The sequence below is a fragment of the Capsicum annuum genome, chromosome 6 (genome assembly GCF_002878395.1).
Source record: "Capsicum annuum cultivar UCD-10X-F1 chromosome 6, UCD10Xv1.1, whole genome shotgun sequence".
NCBI classification, from domain to species: domain Eukaryota; kingdom Viridiplantae; phylum Streptophyta; class Magnoliopsida; order Solanales; family Solanaceae; genus Capsicum; species Capsicum annuum.
Window position 1 is genome coordinate 80239962 of NC_061116.1, and position 14374 is coordinate 80254335.

General features: G+C 35.4%; 1 protein-coding gene across 3 annotated transcripts in view; it reads left to right on the forward strand.

The window, feature by feature from the left end:
• The first annotated feature begins 10599 nt into the window (after nt 1–10599).
• LOC107873278 (anaphase-promoting complex subunit 1) overlaps nt 10600–14374 on the forward strand; it is a 123931-nt gene continuing 120156 nt past the window's right edge. The window contains exons 1-6 of one of the 3 annotated variants that reach the window (XM_016720054.2): nt 10600–10968; nt 11202–11265; nt 11863–11947; nt 12807–13087; nt 13296–13401; nt 13504–13661. In XM_016720054.2, the coding sequence (XP_016575540.1) occupies nt 10742–10968; nt 11202–11265; nt 11863–11947; nt 12807–13087; nt 13296–13401; nt 13504–13661 (921 nt within the window). In that variant the 5' untranslated portion in view covers nt 10600–10741. Of the gene's footprint in view, nt 10969–11197; nt 11266–11862; nt 11948–12806; nt 13088–13295; nt 13402–13503; nt 13662–14374 lie in introns of those variants that run through there. The other 2 variants (XM_016720057.2, XM_047414778.1) reach the window with 2 other exon arrangements.

A 14374-nucleotide genomic window follows, 5' to 3' on the forward strand; every position in this document is an offset into this window, starting at 1 on the left:
TAGATCATAACTTGACTCAAGAACACTCACTCTTTCAGTATATAAAGAAATTAAGAGCTTGAGCAATATTATAAAGATGAGTTTTCGCCTCTCTCTCTCTCTTTCGTATTTTGATCTTGCAAAAACTCACCAATTGTGGAGCATTCTTTTTCTTTTATAGTGGAATAATAATTAGGGTAGAAATCTGATTGGGCCAAGGTCCTGATAGGTACAAGCTCACCTGTGCAGTTTGTTACATTAGAAGACAAAACTGCATAGGACAGTGACAGCTATACTGGATTCTTGAAGACTCAAGGACCTGGTCCCTTATTATTAGTTGCTCTTGTATCAGTATATTCATGATGTATTTTTTTTTGTTCTTTTTATATTAGAAGTTCTTATACTAATTTCACCAGTTTTGGGGACTATATTATATGTATTAGTCTTTTATTTTATTTATTCCTATGTCTTCATTCATTTCTCTTGATAGTCCGTTACTAGCAGTTATGGACAACGGTTTAGCTTACCTATTGGTAGGTTATAGTAGGTGCCATCATGACTTGAGAAATTGGGTCGTGACAGTCAGAAAGTCATTTTTAGGTAGAATTGACCCATTTCTCTTTTCCTTAAGTTCGATTGTTTCCTTAGGAGTTATTTAGGCTTATGTAACACCTAGTAGTAGAACTTGGAAGCGTTAGTCTAGTTTTAAGTATAAATTCCCTTAGTATGAACTTTTGGGGTTAGTAGCAGGCCTCGCTGACTCCAAATAAGATCAAATATCCTAATTAGCTCCTTGTAGACCTAGGTGGCCTTCTTTCGTCACCTTATATATATATATATATAATTTAGACATCTTTCCAATAATTGACTAAATTGTACCTTAAACTTACATAAAAGATCGGTTCGAGTATGACACTTACTATACTTATGATACAAAATTTTGTATTCAAATCCAGAATATATGATATTAGAGTCCTGTCCAAGTCAAACATTACAATACCCCATATTTCCCTAGCTTTATTTAGGTCTGAGTACAGTAGTTATCCTATATAATTTTTTCTAACTACTCAGTATTTTTCAGTTTAGAGCTTACCATTGCGTAGGAAATTCAGCCAACTTTCCAATGATATAAAGTTCGCCCAAATTCGATACTCGGTGAAGATTTAGAGCCATTTTTGTAAGACAGTGTACCACCTGGAACAGTAACGTGTCTCGGAGGCATGCCAAATGGCAGTTGTTAAAATCCAGTGCTCCATCGCAATCATGGCGCGTCGCGCCAAGTAGCATTTTTAAAACTGTCCTTTTCCAGTGAAGCTCCACGATTTCACCGCGTCGTGCCAATCCCTCAGTTCCCAATTGTCTATTTCTAGTGACACGGTGCGATAGCGCCGTATCGCGCTAAGGACCCAGGTTGGAAAATTTTGACGAAAATTGAAACTTTTTCCCGGGGTTAAACTAGTCTTTTTCCATGATTTTAATACGCCCAAATATGGGATTTAATCCCTAAAAACATTTTTAAACCCATTCTTTATTAACTTTTCCCCTAAATTAAATCATTCTCTCTCAATTAGCAAGCCCTGGCCTTCAATTCAAGATCAAATTTCAAGGATTATACCTAGAAACCTCAAGAATTCATCACCCAGGTATGTTAAGTGTTCATTCATGGGTCCCTTTTCACCCATGGAGCCCAAGTATCCAATTTAAATACAAAGTTATGATCTTTTCAAGTTATTATGATTTTGAATTTCATGGTTCATGAATCTTGTCCTATACGATGTTTCTATGAATTGATGTTGATGATTACACTCCGCATGTTTAAATGTTATTATCCATTGATTTAATTCATGATTTGTTATGTTACTGTTGAAATTGTGCCTTTACTACAAGCTTTAAACTATTCTCATGCTTAGTGTACACCATGCATATCAAGTGTTTGATAAAATGCCTATAAGAGTTGATTTTAAATAAATGCTCTCATTTATGTCCTTAAAGATTAGTACTATTTTACTATTATTGCTATCGAGTCTTGGGGGTTACGAATACCCAAAAAACATAGTTGTTTACTTAGTCTCAGAAGATTCAGAACAGTCTCAGACATAATATGAGCAATATCAGTTCAGTCAGATATCATAAAAAGTTAAACTCATAATAGTTAAGCATTCTGAGTCAATTTAGTTGGGAGTAGGATTTAACACCGAGTGAGTGCAGAGATGATGGCTTCCCCATCAGATAGGCAGAGTCACTAGTAGCAGTGTCTGTACTCCATAACTATGTAGCCAGCGTAGGATAAGAGGAGTCACCCATCAGATTAGGCTTGACTACCTCGTAGGGGTCACCCGTCAGTTAAGCTTGACACCCTTAGTCCTTCGAGATAATACATCAGTTTAGTGAATCCACACAGCCAGCGTTAGCACCCGTGGCAAGGTACTAACACCCTTCCAAGTGGGAATACAGGTTGGACCCTAAACTTGCTCATTGGGGTATGTCGGTTAGATGATAGCTCCCACAGTCTCAGTCCAGTAATTCAGTTTCAGTTGCTTGACCATAGCATACAGATATTAGTGATTCAGTTATCATACTTCAGTATTTTAGTATTTACAAATTATATTCAAAACATGTTATATGCTTGGTCATACATCCTCAGTAGTTACATATTTCACGTATTCCCAGTATTTACAGACTTCATGTATCCTCAGTGTCTACAGATTTCATGCACTCTATCCAGTTTTACATATTATATATCTACGTACATACATACGGACAATTATTATTATTCATGTTCATGAAACCATGCATATCAGCCTACCTCGTTTAACATACCAGGATATTCAAAGTACTGATCGCATACTCTTTTCTTGCACTTAGTGTATTGTAGCGACCCAATTTTCTGGAACTAGAACGACACACGGTGCTCATGATCCCGAAGGACCACAAGCCAACCCTCTACTAATATTTGTACCTGAATACTGCATAAAATAGATAATAAATACGAAAATTGGCCATAAGGTTCAAAATATCTAAAAATACGCAAAATTGAAAACTGAATACTGATACATCTGTTCGAAAAGCCTCTAAACTGTCTGAACTATGGAGTTGATGGAACATATCCCAAACTAACTCCGTCTGCTAAAATTAAACCAAATCTGACACGATAATAATAAAAATAAGGATCATCCTCTACAGAAGAGGACTCACTGCTATATCTACTGCTGCTGACTGGGATTGAGCTGCTAAGGGTACTCTGGATCTCGTGCCTCTGAACCTATGGTGTCAAATAAAACACCACAGCGCAAATGCGTCAGTACGAGATTGTACCAAATATGAAGATGAGGTAAGGCTAAATGAAAAGGCTTATGCATGAACAATTACTTAACTGAATAATCATGAGAGTATTGAATGAGAACACATGCATGAATGCACGAACTATAACTGAAATCATCATGGCTCGAAATACTGAAACTCGGATACTACTTTACTGCCATCTAAACTCACTCCTAATGCTTAAGATACTGAACACTGAATCATCTGATACTGATAACTGAGTACTGGAGTTGAGATCTGTCTTATCTAGCGAGTGATCTTGAAAAATGATGATACTAAAACTGACTAACTGAATCTACTCATGTCAATGACTGAATTCTCAACTTTCTACTCTCGACTGACTGAATAAGAGATCAAACCTCTCTAACAGATGATTTCGAAATCTACAATCAATGATGAGAAGTGGTCATGTCCGAATCTAACAACAAGAATACTCAACTGAATCTGAGACTGAGATCAAGCCTATCTGACGAGTGATCTCTAGATCTGATAACAAGAATACTCAACTGAATCTAAGACTGCGATCAAGCCTATTTGATGGGTGATCTCGAGATTTGATAATGATATTACTCAACTGAATATGAGACTGAGATCAAGCCTATTTGACGGGTGATCTCAGGATCTGATAATGAGAATATTCAATTGAATCTGAGACTAAGATCAAACCTATCTGATGGGTGCTCTCAAGATCTGATAATGAGATTACTCAACTAAATATGAGACTGAGATCAAGCCTATCTGATGGGTGATTTCAGGATCTGATAATGAGATTACTCAACTGAATATAAGACTGAGTCAAGCCTATCTGACGGGTGATCTCATGATCTGATACTGAATAACTTTATATGGGACCAAGCCTATCTGATGAGTGGTCAATGAATTAATGGAACTATCTGAGTTCTTCACTGAGATAGATAATTGTATCTAACAGTCCTGATTTCCGAAGATTGATATTGAAACTATAACTGTGGGAAGTAGTCACTTAACCGACATGCCTCGAATCTCAACTGGTGGGGTCCAACCTGTAACCCCAGCTGAGAGGGTATCAATACCATGCCACGGGTAAAGACCTATCTGGTCAAGCCTATCTGACGGGTGACCCTCACAGGAAGTCAAGCTTAAGGTAATATAATAGTCAAGCCTATCTGACGGGTGACCAGCTTTTTCTGATCCTGCATCCTACGCTGGCTACGCAGTTCTAGAGTTTAGGGATTGCTCCTAACGACTCTGCCTCTCTGACGGGGAGCCGTCATCCCCGCCTTCACTCAGTGCTAGCTCCTACTCCCAACTGAATGACTCTGAACTGATTCTAAATTAAATACAAACTAAGCTGAATCTGATGCTGATCATGTTTCTCGAAAGATCTGACTAAGTTAAGCTGAATTCACTTGTTCCGTATCTGACAGAATACTACTGAATCTCATTATCGACTGAATGACACTGAGCTTTGAATAGAGTACTCGATTACTACAGAGGTCAGAACTGAACACTTGAATACTACTAGATTTGAGCTGGGTACAAAACTAAGGCTAGATTACTAGCGATACTAAGATTACGACGATTACAGAGATTACTAAGATTTTTTAAGTTCTGTATCTATCTGAGAATACAGAGTTCTATAACTCGCTGAGTTCTAAGAATCATGGCTCGACTGGAATTATCGTGAAAACTGACACGGGCTCTAAACAGCAGCTAAATTATCGGGTATAAATACCCCCAGGACTCGATAACATAAAAGTAAAACATAACCATTCCAAAATAATCAAGACCATGGACAATTATTCACCATCACAATCACTAAGGCATCACTTTAAGTATTTAGGAATCTTAAACATGTAATAACATGGGGGGACATGCTATTGGATCATACTCCATTCAACAAGGCCTTGCATCAAGCACTTCGCACATATTTAAGTCTTGGCATGTACCGGAGAACACATAATTGTGGAATTTCATGCTATCATGTTACAATTCATTCATCAAACACTTAGCACGTATTAAAGTCTTAGCATGTATCAAAGAACACATAATTAGGGAATTCCATGCTATCATGCCATAATGCATTCACTAAGGCTTTTCAACAAACACTTGGCATGCATGGGCTTACACACAATTGGGAATTTCTAGTCAACATGCTTTAATGGCTCTAATTCATCCACATAAGCATTTTATCAAGCATGTGGGGAGCATGCTTTTCTTATTCAACAATTTCTACACTTAATTGACATGAATACATCACTTAGCAAGCAAATTGAAGAGGGTTTGTCATGAACATCACATGAATATCATATACTAGGGTCAAAGCTTGAAAATCTTGCAAACAACCATGAATCAAACCTAAATAATATCATGAACATCAATTTTAACACACAAGAATCATGAAAACTCATAAACATAAGATCTTTGAATTTTTGAAAAGGGTTCTTGAGCTTCTTGGATGAAAGGGACCCAAGAATCAACATCTACATACCTTAGAAAAACTCTTTCTTGAAAGCTCTTGGAGAGATTCTTGATTTCTTGATTTCTCTTGAAGAAGAAGGAAGGGTTTTGATTTTCTAGAAATACTAGTTTTTTATGTTGAAGAGAATTAAGAGAAAACAATGATATTTTGGGTGAAATGAGGCTAAATCCCTTGTTAAGGAGTATATATAGAGGTAGCAAAATGACCCTTTTCGCCCGTGGAAATAAACTGAAAAATCTCGATTTTACATGCTGGCGTGACGCGCCGTAATCGCGCCAGCTCACTAGAAATTAGATAATCGAGAAACTGCTTGATGGCCGATGCGGTGGAAATCGCGTTGCCACCTTAGTTGCGAACTGGAAAGGCACCGCGATGCAGTGGAATCCGTTGGTGCACTAGAAATTAACAATTCTGAAACTAAGCCTTGGCGCGCCGCGCCATAATCGCGGAGGCTCACTGGATTTTGATGATTGCCATTTTGGCTGGATCCGCTACGCGCTAAAGTGCCAAGTGGCACACTGTCTCACTGAAATAGCTCTAACTCTTTGTCCGAGTGCCGGATTTGGGCAAATTTAGTATCGACGGAAAGCTTCTTCAATTCTCTACATGACAAAAAGTCGACATTAGGGAAATTCTACATGGTTAAAAATACTTCTTACTTGGGAAGACACTTCTCAACTTTTTAGGGCTGGATTAACACTTTATTGAACACGCTCTAAGGTTCAGAATACGAGAGAATTTTGCGGGGTCTTACATGTATCATATCATAGGTTCAGATGCCCTATTTTTGCATCGTGCATAGTCTTCTCAGACTATTAGTCATAGCAGTGGTGAGTCCTTATATTTCGGGGAAAGACTATTTCTTTTATGTTTTCAGTTCAGTAGTTAGTTGGGGCCTATCCCATCAACTCATGTTCATTCAGTTTAGAGGTTTTCAGATAATTCAGTTAGTTATTTAGTATTTAGACTTCAATTGACATTGTCAGATTATTTTATCAGTTTGGTTTGCATATTCTATCATTTTTCATTACTTAAAACCTTGTGGCTTATCAGTTGCTCTTCCGCGTATATCATATTTTGTTTAGTGCTTATCGTAGGTACCAGCTCATGGGTTAGCTTATGGTCCCTCGGGACTGTAAGCACTGTGCAGAGCCTAGTGTGTAATCTCAGCGCATTACAGACATTTATTATTCATTTAGGATTTTATGGATCTCGTTTGAGTTCGATGATTATGGTAAGAAAGGGATTCATAGATATGGTTTCGGTTGTTGGTTACGTTATAGTTATTATTGTTGTCAGTGTTCTCTATTGATTGTATCCATCGGGCTTATGGAGGCTCAACTAGGTTGTTTTCTCTTATTTGTGTCTTCTAGGCTTATGGCCCCCCACTTAGTCTATAGTTATATTGTACTCTTTCGTCTTTATTTGCCTCATTATTTATTATCTTTCATATGAAGCATTATTTCAAGTTTGTCCTTTTATCCAAACTTAGTTTACTTTCTCATATCTTATTATGATTTAGGTTAGTCGGTTGATGATGCCTACTGAGTATCCGTTGTTTTGATACTCATACTACATTTTTGCATCTTTTTTTATGCAAATTTGGGTACTAGTTGTCATTGATGACATTCTAGGCAGCTTATTTTCAAGGTTTAGAGACAGGGTGAGCTTTCAAAGCTGGAGTTGATTCTCTCTCCTTCCATTATTTTTGGACAGTCTTTAGTTATTGAGACTACCTATATATTAGATACTATTAGTACCTTTATTCTTTTGAATTTAGTGGATCTTGTACCAACCTTATTAGGTCGTGGGATATTCGTTTGCTCTCTTTCTCTCCCTTCTTTATATTTATATATATCACGTGCTTATATTTTATCGCTTACAATCTTATTGTATGCTTAATCTTGGTATTCATTATACCTTCCACCAATTAGCCTATGACTTACCATTTTGAATTACGATTTGGCTTACCTATTGGTGTGTTAAAGTAGGTGTCACCGTGACTTGCGAAATATAATTGTGACATCACTTTATGATGTAGATTCAAGTACTCAAGCATGTGATCATGTACTTCACTAGGATTAATTTCCTCAGCATTGGGTGAGCCATTTTAACTTTCATAGGGCTAAGTCTGTAGATTAGTTTCAACAATATATGTTGTTTAAATAAAGGTAGATCAAAAGTCTTGTCACAATAGTCACTGTTCATACTTAGTTTAAAGGCTTTATAAATAAATAGACATTTGGTTGATCAATCATTTCGGATACATGTTAAGATTTTAGTTTGATTTTCAGTAATATTTATAAAAGTGCTTTACTTTGTTCTATATATTAAATCTTCTCACGTGCTTTCAATGCTCTTGTTTATCTTTTGGGATATGTTCAAGTAGTATGCCATAGCAAGGTTACACTTGGGCTAGTAATGACATCGAGTGTCGACCACACTCGAGATTTAGGTTCAAAGAGTGGCATGAAGAAGAATAAAAAATAATTAACCTACAAAGGAAAAAAATTGGGTGTCAATAATACGTGTGTCTCATCACCCCGACAAGGTGATGAGATGACTTAAGCCAAAGTAATAAAAATATGTCAAAAATCATGATTTAAACTTGCTAACTTGTGAGTTTTTGAATTATAAGAAATAATTTGTAAACCCAACCAAACAAAGTCTAAGTTGTGTTGAATTTAATAGAGTTAAAGTAGAATTCTCCATTATCGATATTGCTTTAAATGCAGTAAGATCCTTAGAAATATTGATTGACCTTTTTGCCTTTTATTAAAAGACAACAATAAACAAAAATTTTATTTACTATCTCCTCAAATAATTGCTATTATTATCTTAACATTTAGGATTTTAAAATTAATTAAATTTATAGCCATTAGATCTTTACTTATTTGTAATATACATTAGAATTCCTAATATTTATGGTTTATATTGTAAAATTGACAAAAAATTGCTTTTAAAATTTTTCCTTATTTAGACTATATTAAAAGTACTAGCATTAAAACTTTAAAATCAATAATTTTACCCTGTATAGGCCTTACTTAAATTATGGTAAATAAAATAAATAAATAACTCTTAGATTAAAAATACTAAAGAAAAAGGTTCATATTTTTCTTTTAAAATAACTTTTTAACCTTTATATATGAAAATTCTTACCATTTAGATTGATATAACATTTATTTCAATGTTAATTGTTATTTTAAAAATAATTTTGTTCTCCTTATATAATTTTACTGATTAATATGAGGCACATGTATAAAACATGTACACTAAACTAGTTACTAACAAAAAAAAGGAAAATACATCTTTCCTTAAAATCAACATTAAAAATTAAAGGAAAAATGATCAAAAGTACCCTTCTACATATATTTATTGATTAACTTTACCCTTTGTTGTACTATGACGCTAATTTTACCCCTAGATGGCAGTGAAGTCAACAAATATGTCCCTCAATTTGATAGATTCCCCCAAATAGATTAAAATTATTCAATTTCTATAAGATAATCCGAACCATTCATTAACCCGACCCAAACCACTAAAATAAAATCTAAACCAGGCTATGGTGGACTTCTTCCTTCAATCAACAACTGAAATTTTACTCCAAACCCAATTAATCATTTACTAAATTAATTAATCATTTATTAAATTATCATTTAATATATGATTTCACAAGATGTTTTTAATCTTTTGAAAAATACCAACTTAAAATGAAATTTGTTTGCGAAAAATCGAAATTTAAGGTTCAAATATTTAGTGGAGTCTAAATGGTTTTCAATGGTGTTTCAATTCGTTCAGGCAAATGAGACTAGTATTGTTATGCACAACTGATCTCTAAATCAACAACAACAAAAAAAACACCACAACTTAGTTTTTGACTAATATTGTCTTGTCATTCGAATTAATCAACAATAGCAATCTTTGAACTCCTTTGTACTTTAGATACTTTTAAGCCTAGAAATGATCAACAACTATTGAATCAGTACTCAACCCTTCCTACAAGCTAATGAAATAAAAAATTTTGCTCTCATTTTTAGTCATTGAAGCTCTATCAATGGTGGCTTCCATTCATAGGTCGAAGGAAGAAGACGACCAAACTTGCTCCAATATCTAAAAACCTTATTTTTTTTATTCCATTTCTCCGTTTCTTATTTCCTTATTTTTTCTTTTCATATGAGTGCTAGTGCGTCTTCCACTGACACCATATGATGACAGGTTAAATTATCTATCGTTAAAACCCAAGCTTGATGATATACCAAAGGTTTGTGTTGTTTTTGTTACTTCATACCGTGATCACCGATTGAAGGAGGGGGGATGGGGATTGGGTATGTTTTTGTGGGTTAGTTTAATTATACGGATAAGATTGGGTTAAAGAGTGGTTCGAGTTATTTTTAAAAAATTGGTTAATTTTAATTCATTTGGAGAAATTTGTTAAATTGAAAGGTATATTTAGGCCCCATTTGGCCATAAAAATTATAATTTTTTGGAGTTGGAGTTGTGTTTGACCATGAATATAAATTAAAATTATTTTTTGAAATTTTGTGAGAGAATTATGAGTGAAAATAAATAAAACTTGTTTTCACTTTTCCAAATACAATTCCTGAATGGTATTTGGAATCTCATGGCCAAATACATACAATTTTCACTTTTTTCACTAAAGTGAAATAATTTTTTCAAAAAAATAAAAATTTTTCATAGCCAAAGGGCTACTTATTAACTTCACTAATATCAGGGTAAAACTGACCCATAATATAACAAAGGATAAAATTAACCAAATAAAATAAGTAATAGTGATAAGTATTTTTGATCCTTTTTCCAAGTTTAAAAATGGCGCCATGAAAGTGAGTCGGGGGTTAAGATTTAGGGTTTATGAGTCGGCTATGCTTACTCAGTCGCGAAATATATATATAAAAAAAAAAAGAAAAGAAAAAGAGCGGGAGAGAGCCAAGGGAGAATAATCTCCATTCGTTCCCAAGAAAAATGGGTTCTGTTGGTGCTCGTGAACTTACTGTTCTGGGTGAATTCAAGCCCTTTGGCTTGATTGCGGAAGCTCTTGATGGCAAACCCTCTGATACTTGCGTCGCTGATTATCGTTACTTCCTGTTCAGTCCACAAGTGACCAAACAAAGAGATGAAGCGGATGAGCTCGATCTTCCATCGCCATCAAGTGACTGGAGCGATCATGAGCTTTTTATAAGAGGGAATAGGTATTTTTTTACGAAGAAAATATCCCTTAAGAATTTCAGTTTTTCTCTTTCTTAGTCACATATTTACAGAACTGGACTAAAGAAAATTGCAAATATCTCAATCTTTTCCCTTCAAAACAATTGCTGTTCAAGTTTACCAATTTGCCATCAAGATAGTCAAAGTTCCCAATTTCTTCTTATGCGAATATCAAAATGTAAATTTGGCTTACTTGTATTCCATAACATGATTACAGGATAATATGGAGCATTGGTTTGCGAGTCTATAAGAGGTTCACATTACCCTCCGCAGTGATAAAGGTAACTCTGCAATTATAAAAACTCACTCTACCATTAAGCATACACATGAACGTAGCTTACAAGTTAGTTCTGTCTTAGCTGAGTGTAAGTAACACTTATTGCTCGGTGAATCAGCAAAGCTAGCTCAAGTCATGGCTGACTTAACTGAAAATAAATTTTGAGCCATCTGAATGAAGATGTATCCATCTCATCTGCAACTATTAATATTCTTACTTCAAATACATTGTCAATGCACAATAAATATGCGAATGCCTGACTTGCTTGGACTGTTGAGATGAATCTGTGCTGTTTGGGTTCTAATTAACATTTGCAGCTCTTCTGTATGGCTGATATGTGGTTCCACACAAATTTACATGCCCTTGTAGAATTCTCCAATTTTATTCTCGTTCATTTCTTTCTCTGGCAGGTCCTCCCCTCCATTTTGGTGTTGTGCTTAGCTTATGGCATGTCTCACATATATGGAACTTGATTTACGATTTTCATTAATTACTTATCTTTTGATGAAGTTTCATTCATTACTTCGTCTAAATCATTTGTCACGTGCATTCTTTCCAATTTTCTAGGTGGATGTATAATTAACTTTAAATGGTATTTTAGGCATGCTGGTGCCAGATGGGCGATACTTCAGACACTGTTCTGTGCATTCTACAGTGTGATAGTTTGTCAATTTATGATACATCAGGTGATTGAACCAGTTTTACTGCTGCATATTCTATTTTAGTGGAGCTTCTTTCCACATATTAAGCAGTCTCATTGTATATATAGATATTCCTTTGAATGAAAAAGTTGATTTACTTGTCCCATAAAAGATAAAGTTGATTTACTTGTCCATGGAAAACCTTTCACCATTTCCTTGTTTTCCTTTCTTCCTTTTTTTGCTTTTTATTTAAGGATATCCGTAGAACTTTGGCATTGAAAAATTAACATTCGAAATTTATTGAACACCTAGTGTCGATAAGCGTCTAGATTGATGTGCTTCATTAAGGGAATTGATTGACGTGCTCCCTTTTGAAGTTCTCATCATGTTCAAATACCATATGCTTTTACATGTGTACCAATGCGAGATTTTGTGATCGGAGTTGATAGGCCTGCCTTCCTTTATGGGTCATAATTGAAACACAATGAAACAAATTGGTGGTGGCTCCCTTACAGCCACCTCTTTGGGATGTGTTAACAGGATTATACACAAAGTTGGTTTAGAACTGTATCTGGAAGTGGAGTTTAGTGCATCAGAGGGACAGATTTCGTATTTAGTTGATATTTGACCTATTGTTGGCAAGTAATTAGTTTTCTTCTCTAAAGTTGTGTAGACAAGTCTTTCTGGTAGAAATGAGGCTCTTTGGCAGCTTAAAGAATAGCTGAGTACAGAGGAGGCCAAAATGGGCTATATGTTTTTTCTTTTAGAATTTTCAATCACTAGACCCATGGCAAACTTTTTAGTATTTAATTTTTCCTCAATTTGTCCAAGTGAGTTCCTATTGTTTACCATTGCAATCGGTTGTTAGAGAAAACATACAATGGTTGAGTGCCTTGCATTGTAGGTGAAGTAACATCCGTACCTCTTCCTCGTAGCATCACCTCCATATGGGCTCTTCCATATGGGTTACTCCTCCAACAGGCACCTGAAGGGAGCTCACAAGCGCATATCCAATTTTCGTCTTTGAGCCCACTTTTAAGTGCTCGTGATACAATCCGTTCAAAAAGGGAAGTTAGTACTCAGCAGAATTGTACTGCTGTACTTGGTTTAGATTTTACTCTCAAGGGAGATGGGTCTTCAATGTCCTCACATCTGATATTAAAGGATCCACTGGAAGAACCTCAGGTAGACATGATGCTTTCTTTGGGCCCCCTCTGTATCTATTGTTTTGCTTGTTTTGTTTTATAGTCTATCCTTTTCTATTTCTTATCCTTGGTTTTGGTAATATTATACTGTAATCCACTTGTATTTTCCATTTGTCAGCTGAAGAGGTAGAATTTTCCTCCCAGTTTTGATTCGAATTTGATAGTGTACTTCTTCTATTGTATCACAGCCAACCTATATTGAGGAGAGGGGAAGATTAAACTTGAACAAAGAATTTGATGAAAGGACCATTTGGACCGGAGATTGTGTCCCCCTAATGGCATCATACAACAAAGGTTGTTCCTATTTATTTTTAAATAACTGTTAGATTGTCATTTCTTTGCTGGTTGACAAAAGAGATAACAGAGTGCATTCATTGTCTCTGAATTACTGTGCAGCTAAGCTTCAGCATTCTTTATGGGTTGTTGAAACTATCAACTCTAACATTGAAATGGGAAATTCTAGACTTCCTGGTGTTCCCCTTGGAGTGCTAACGAAGCAATTTTCTTTTCGGAGAATATGGCAAGGGAAGGGTGCACAAGAAGCTGCTACTAAGGTGCTGATTATTATTGATTCTTGTTGCTTGATGAAAAGAATGTCATACGTCTTGTTCTACCGTCCTAGTTGGGAAATAAATTTAGTGAATTATGCATATACATTTTATATTTCCAATTATGTTTTCAGAAGGCTGCCCTTGAAGGTCCACAATGAATCATAGTGATCTAATCTGGAGTTCTAGTTGAAATACTAAGAACCTCAGCATCAGGTGATCAAAAAAAAGTTGCTACAATTTATTGTGACAAACTTATGATAACTATATCCGACTTTATGTGATTATTATTAGAAAGCTATTACGTAGTGGTAACTATTACAACAATTATTGACTTATTCGTCAAACACATATTGATAAGGGTAACTTTTGACGTAGAACAGATGGAAGCTTTGTAAACGATCCTCAAGTGTCTTGTATACGCCATAATAGCCCTGTCATCATCAAGAAATGTTTCATTTGATCCCCAAAAAAGGGATCCTTGAGTGTCGTAGTTTGGCATATCATTCTGAACTTATAAAAAGGTCATTGGTGTCTAAATAGAAACTACTGTAGGTTTGATGAGAGGCTAGTTCGTGAAGAAATGTTATGGGGCCTGGTCCTGGCCAGGGAAACTTTGGAAAACAAGTGGAATCTTGGTATTCAAATCCTTAGTTGAGTCGTTGAAAACTAGCCCATAGCCTCTACTGTTTTTCACTAACACCATTGCAATGGACTTT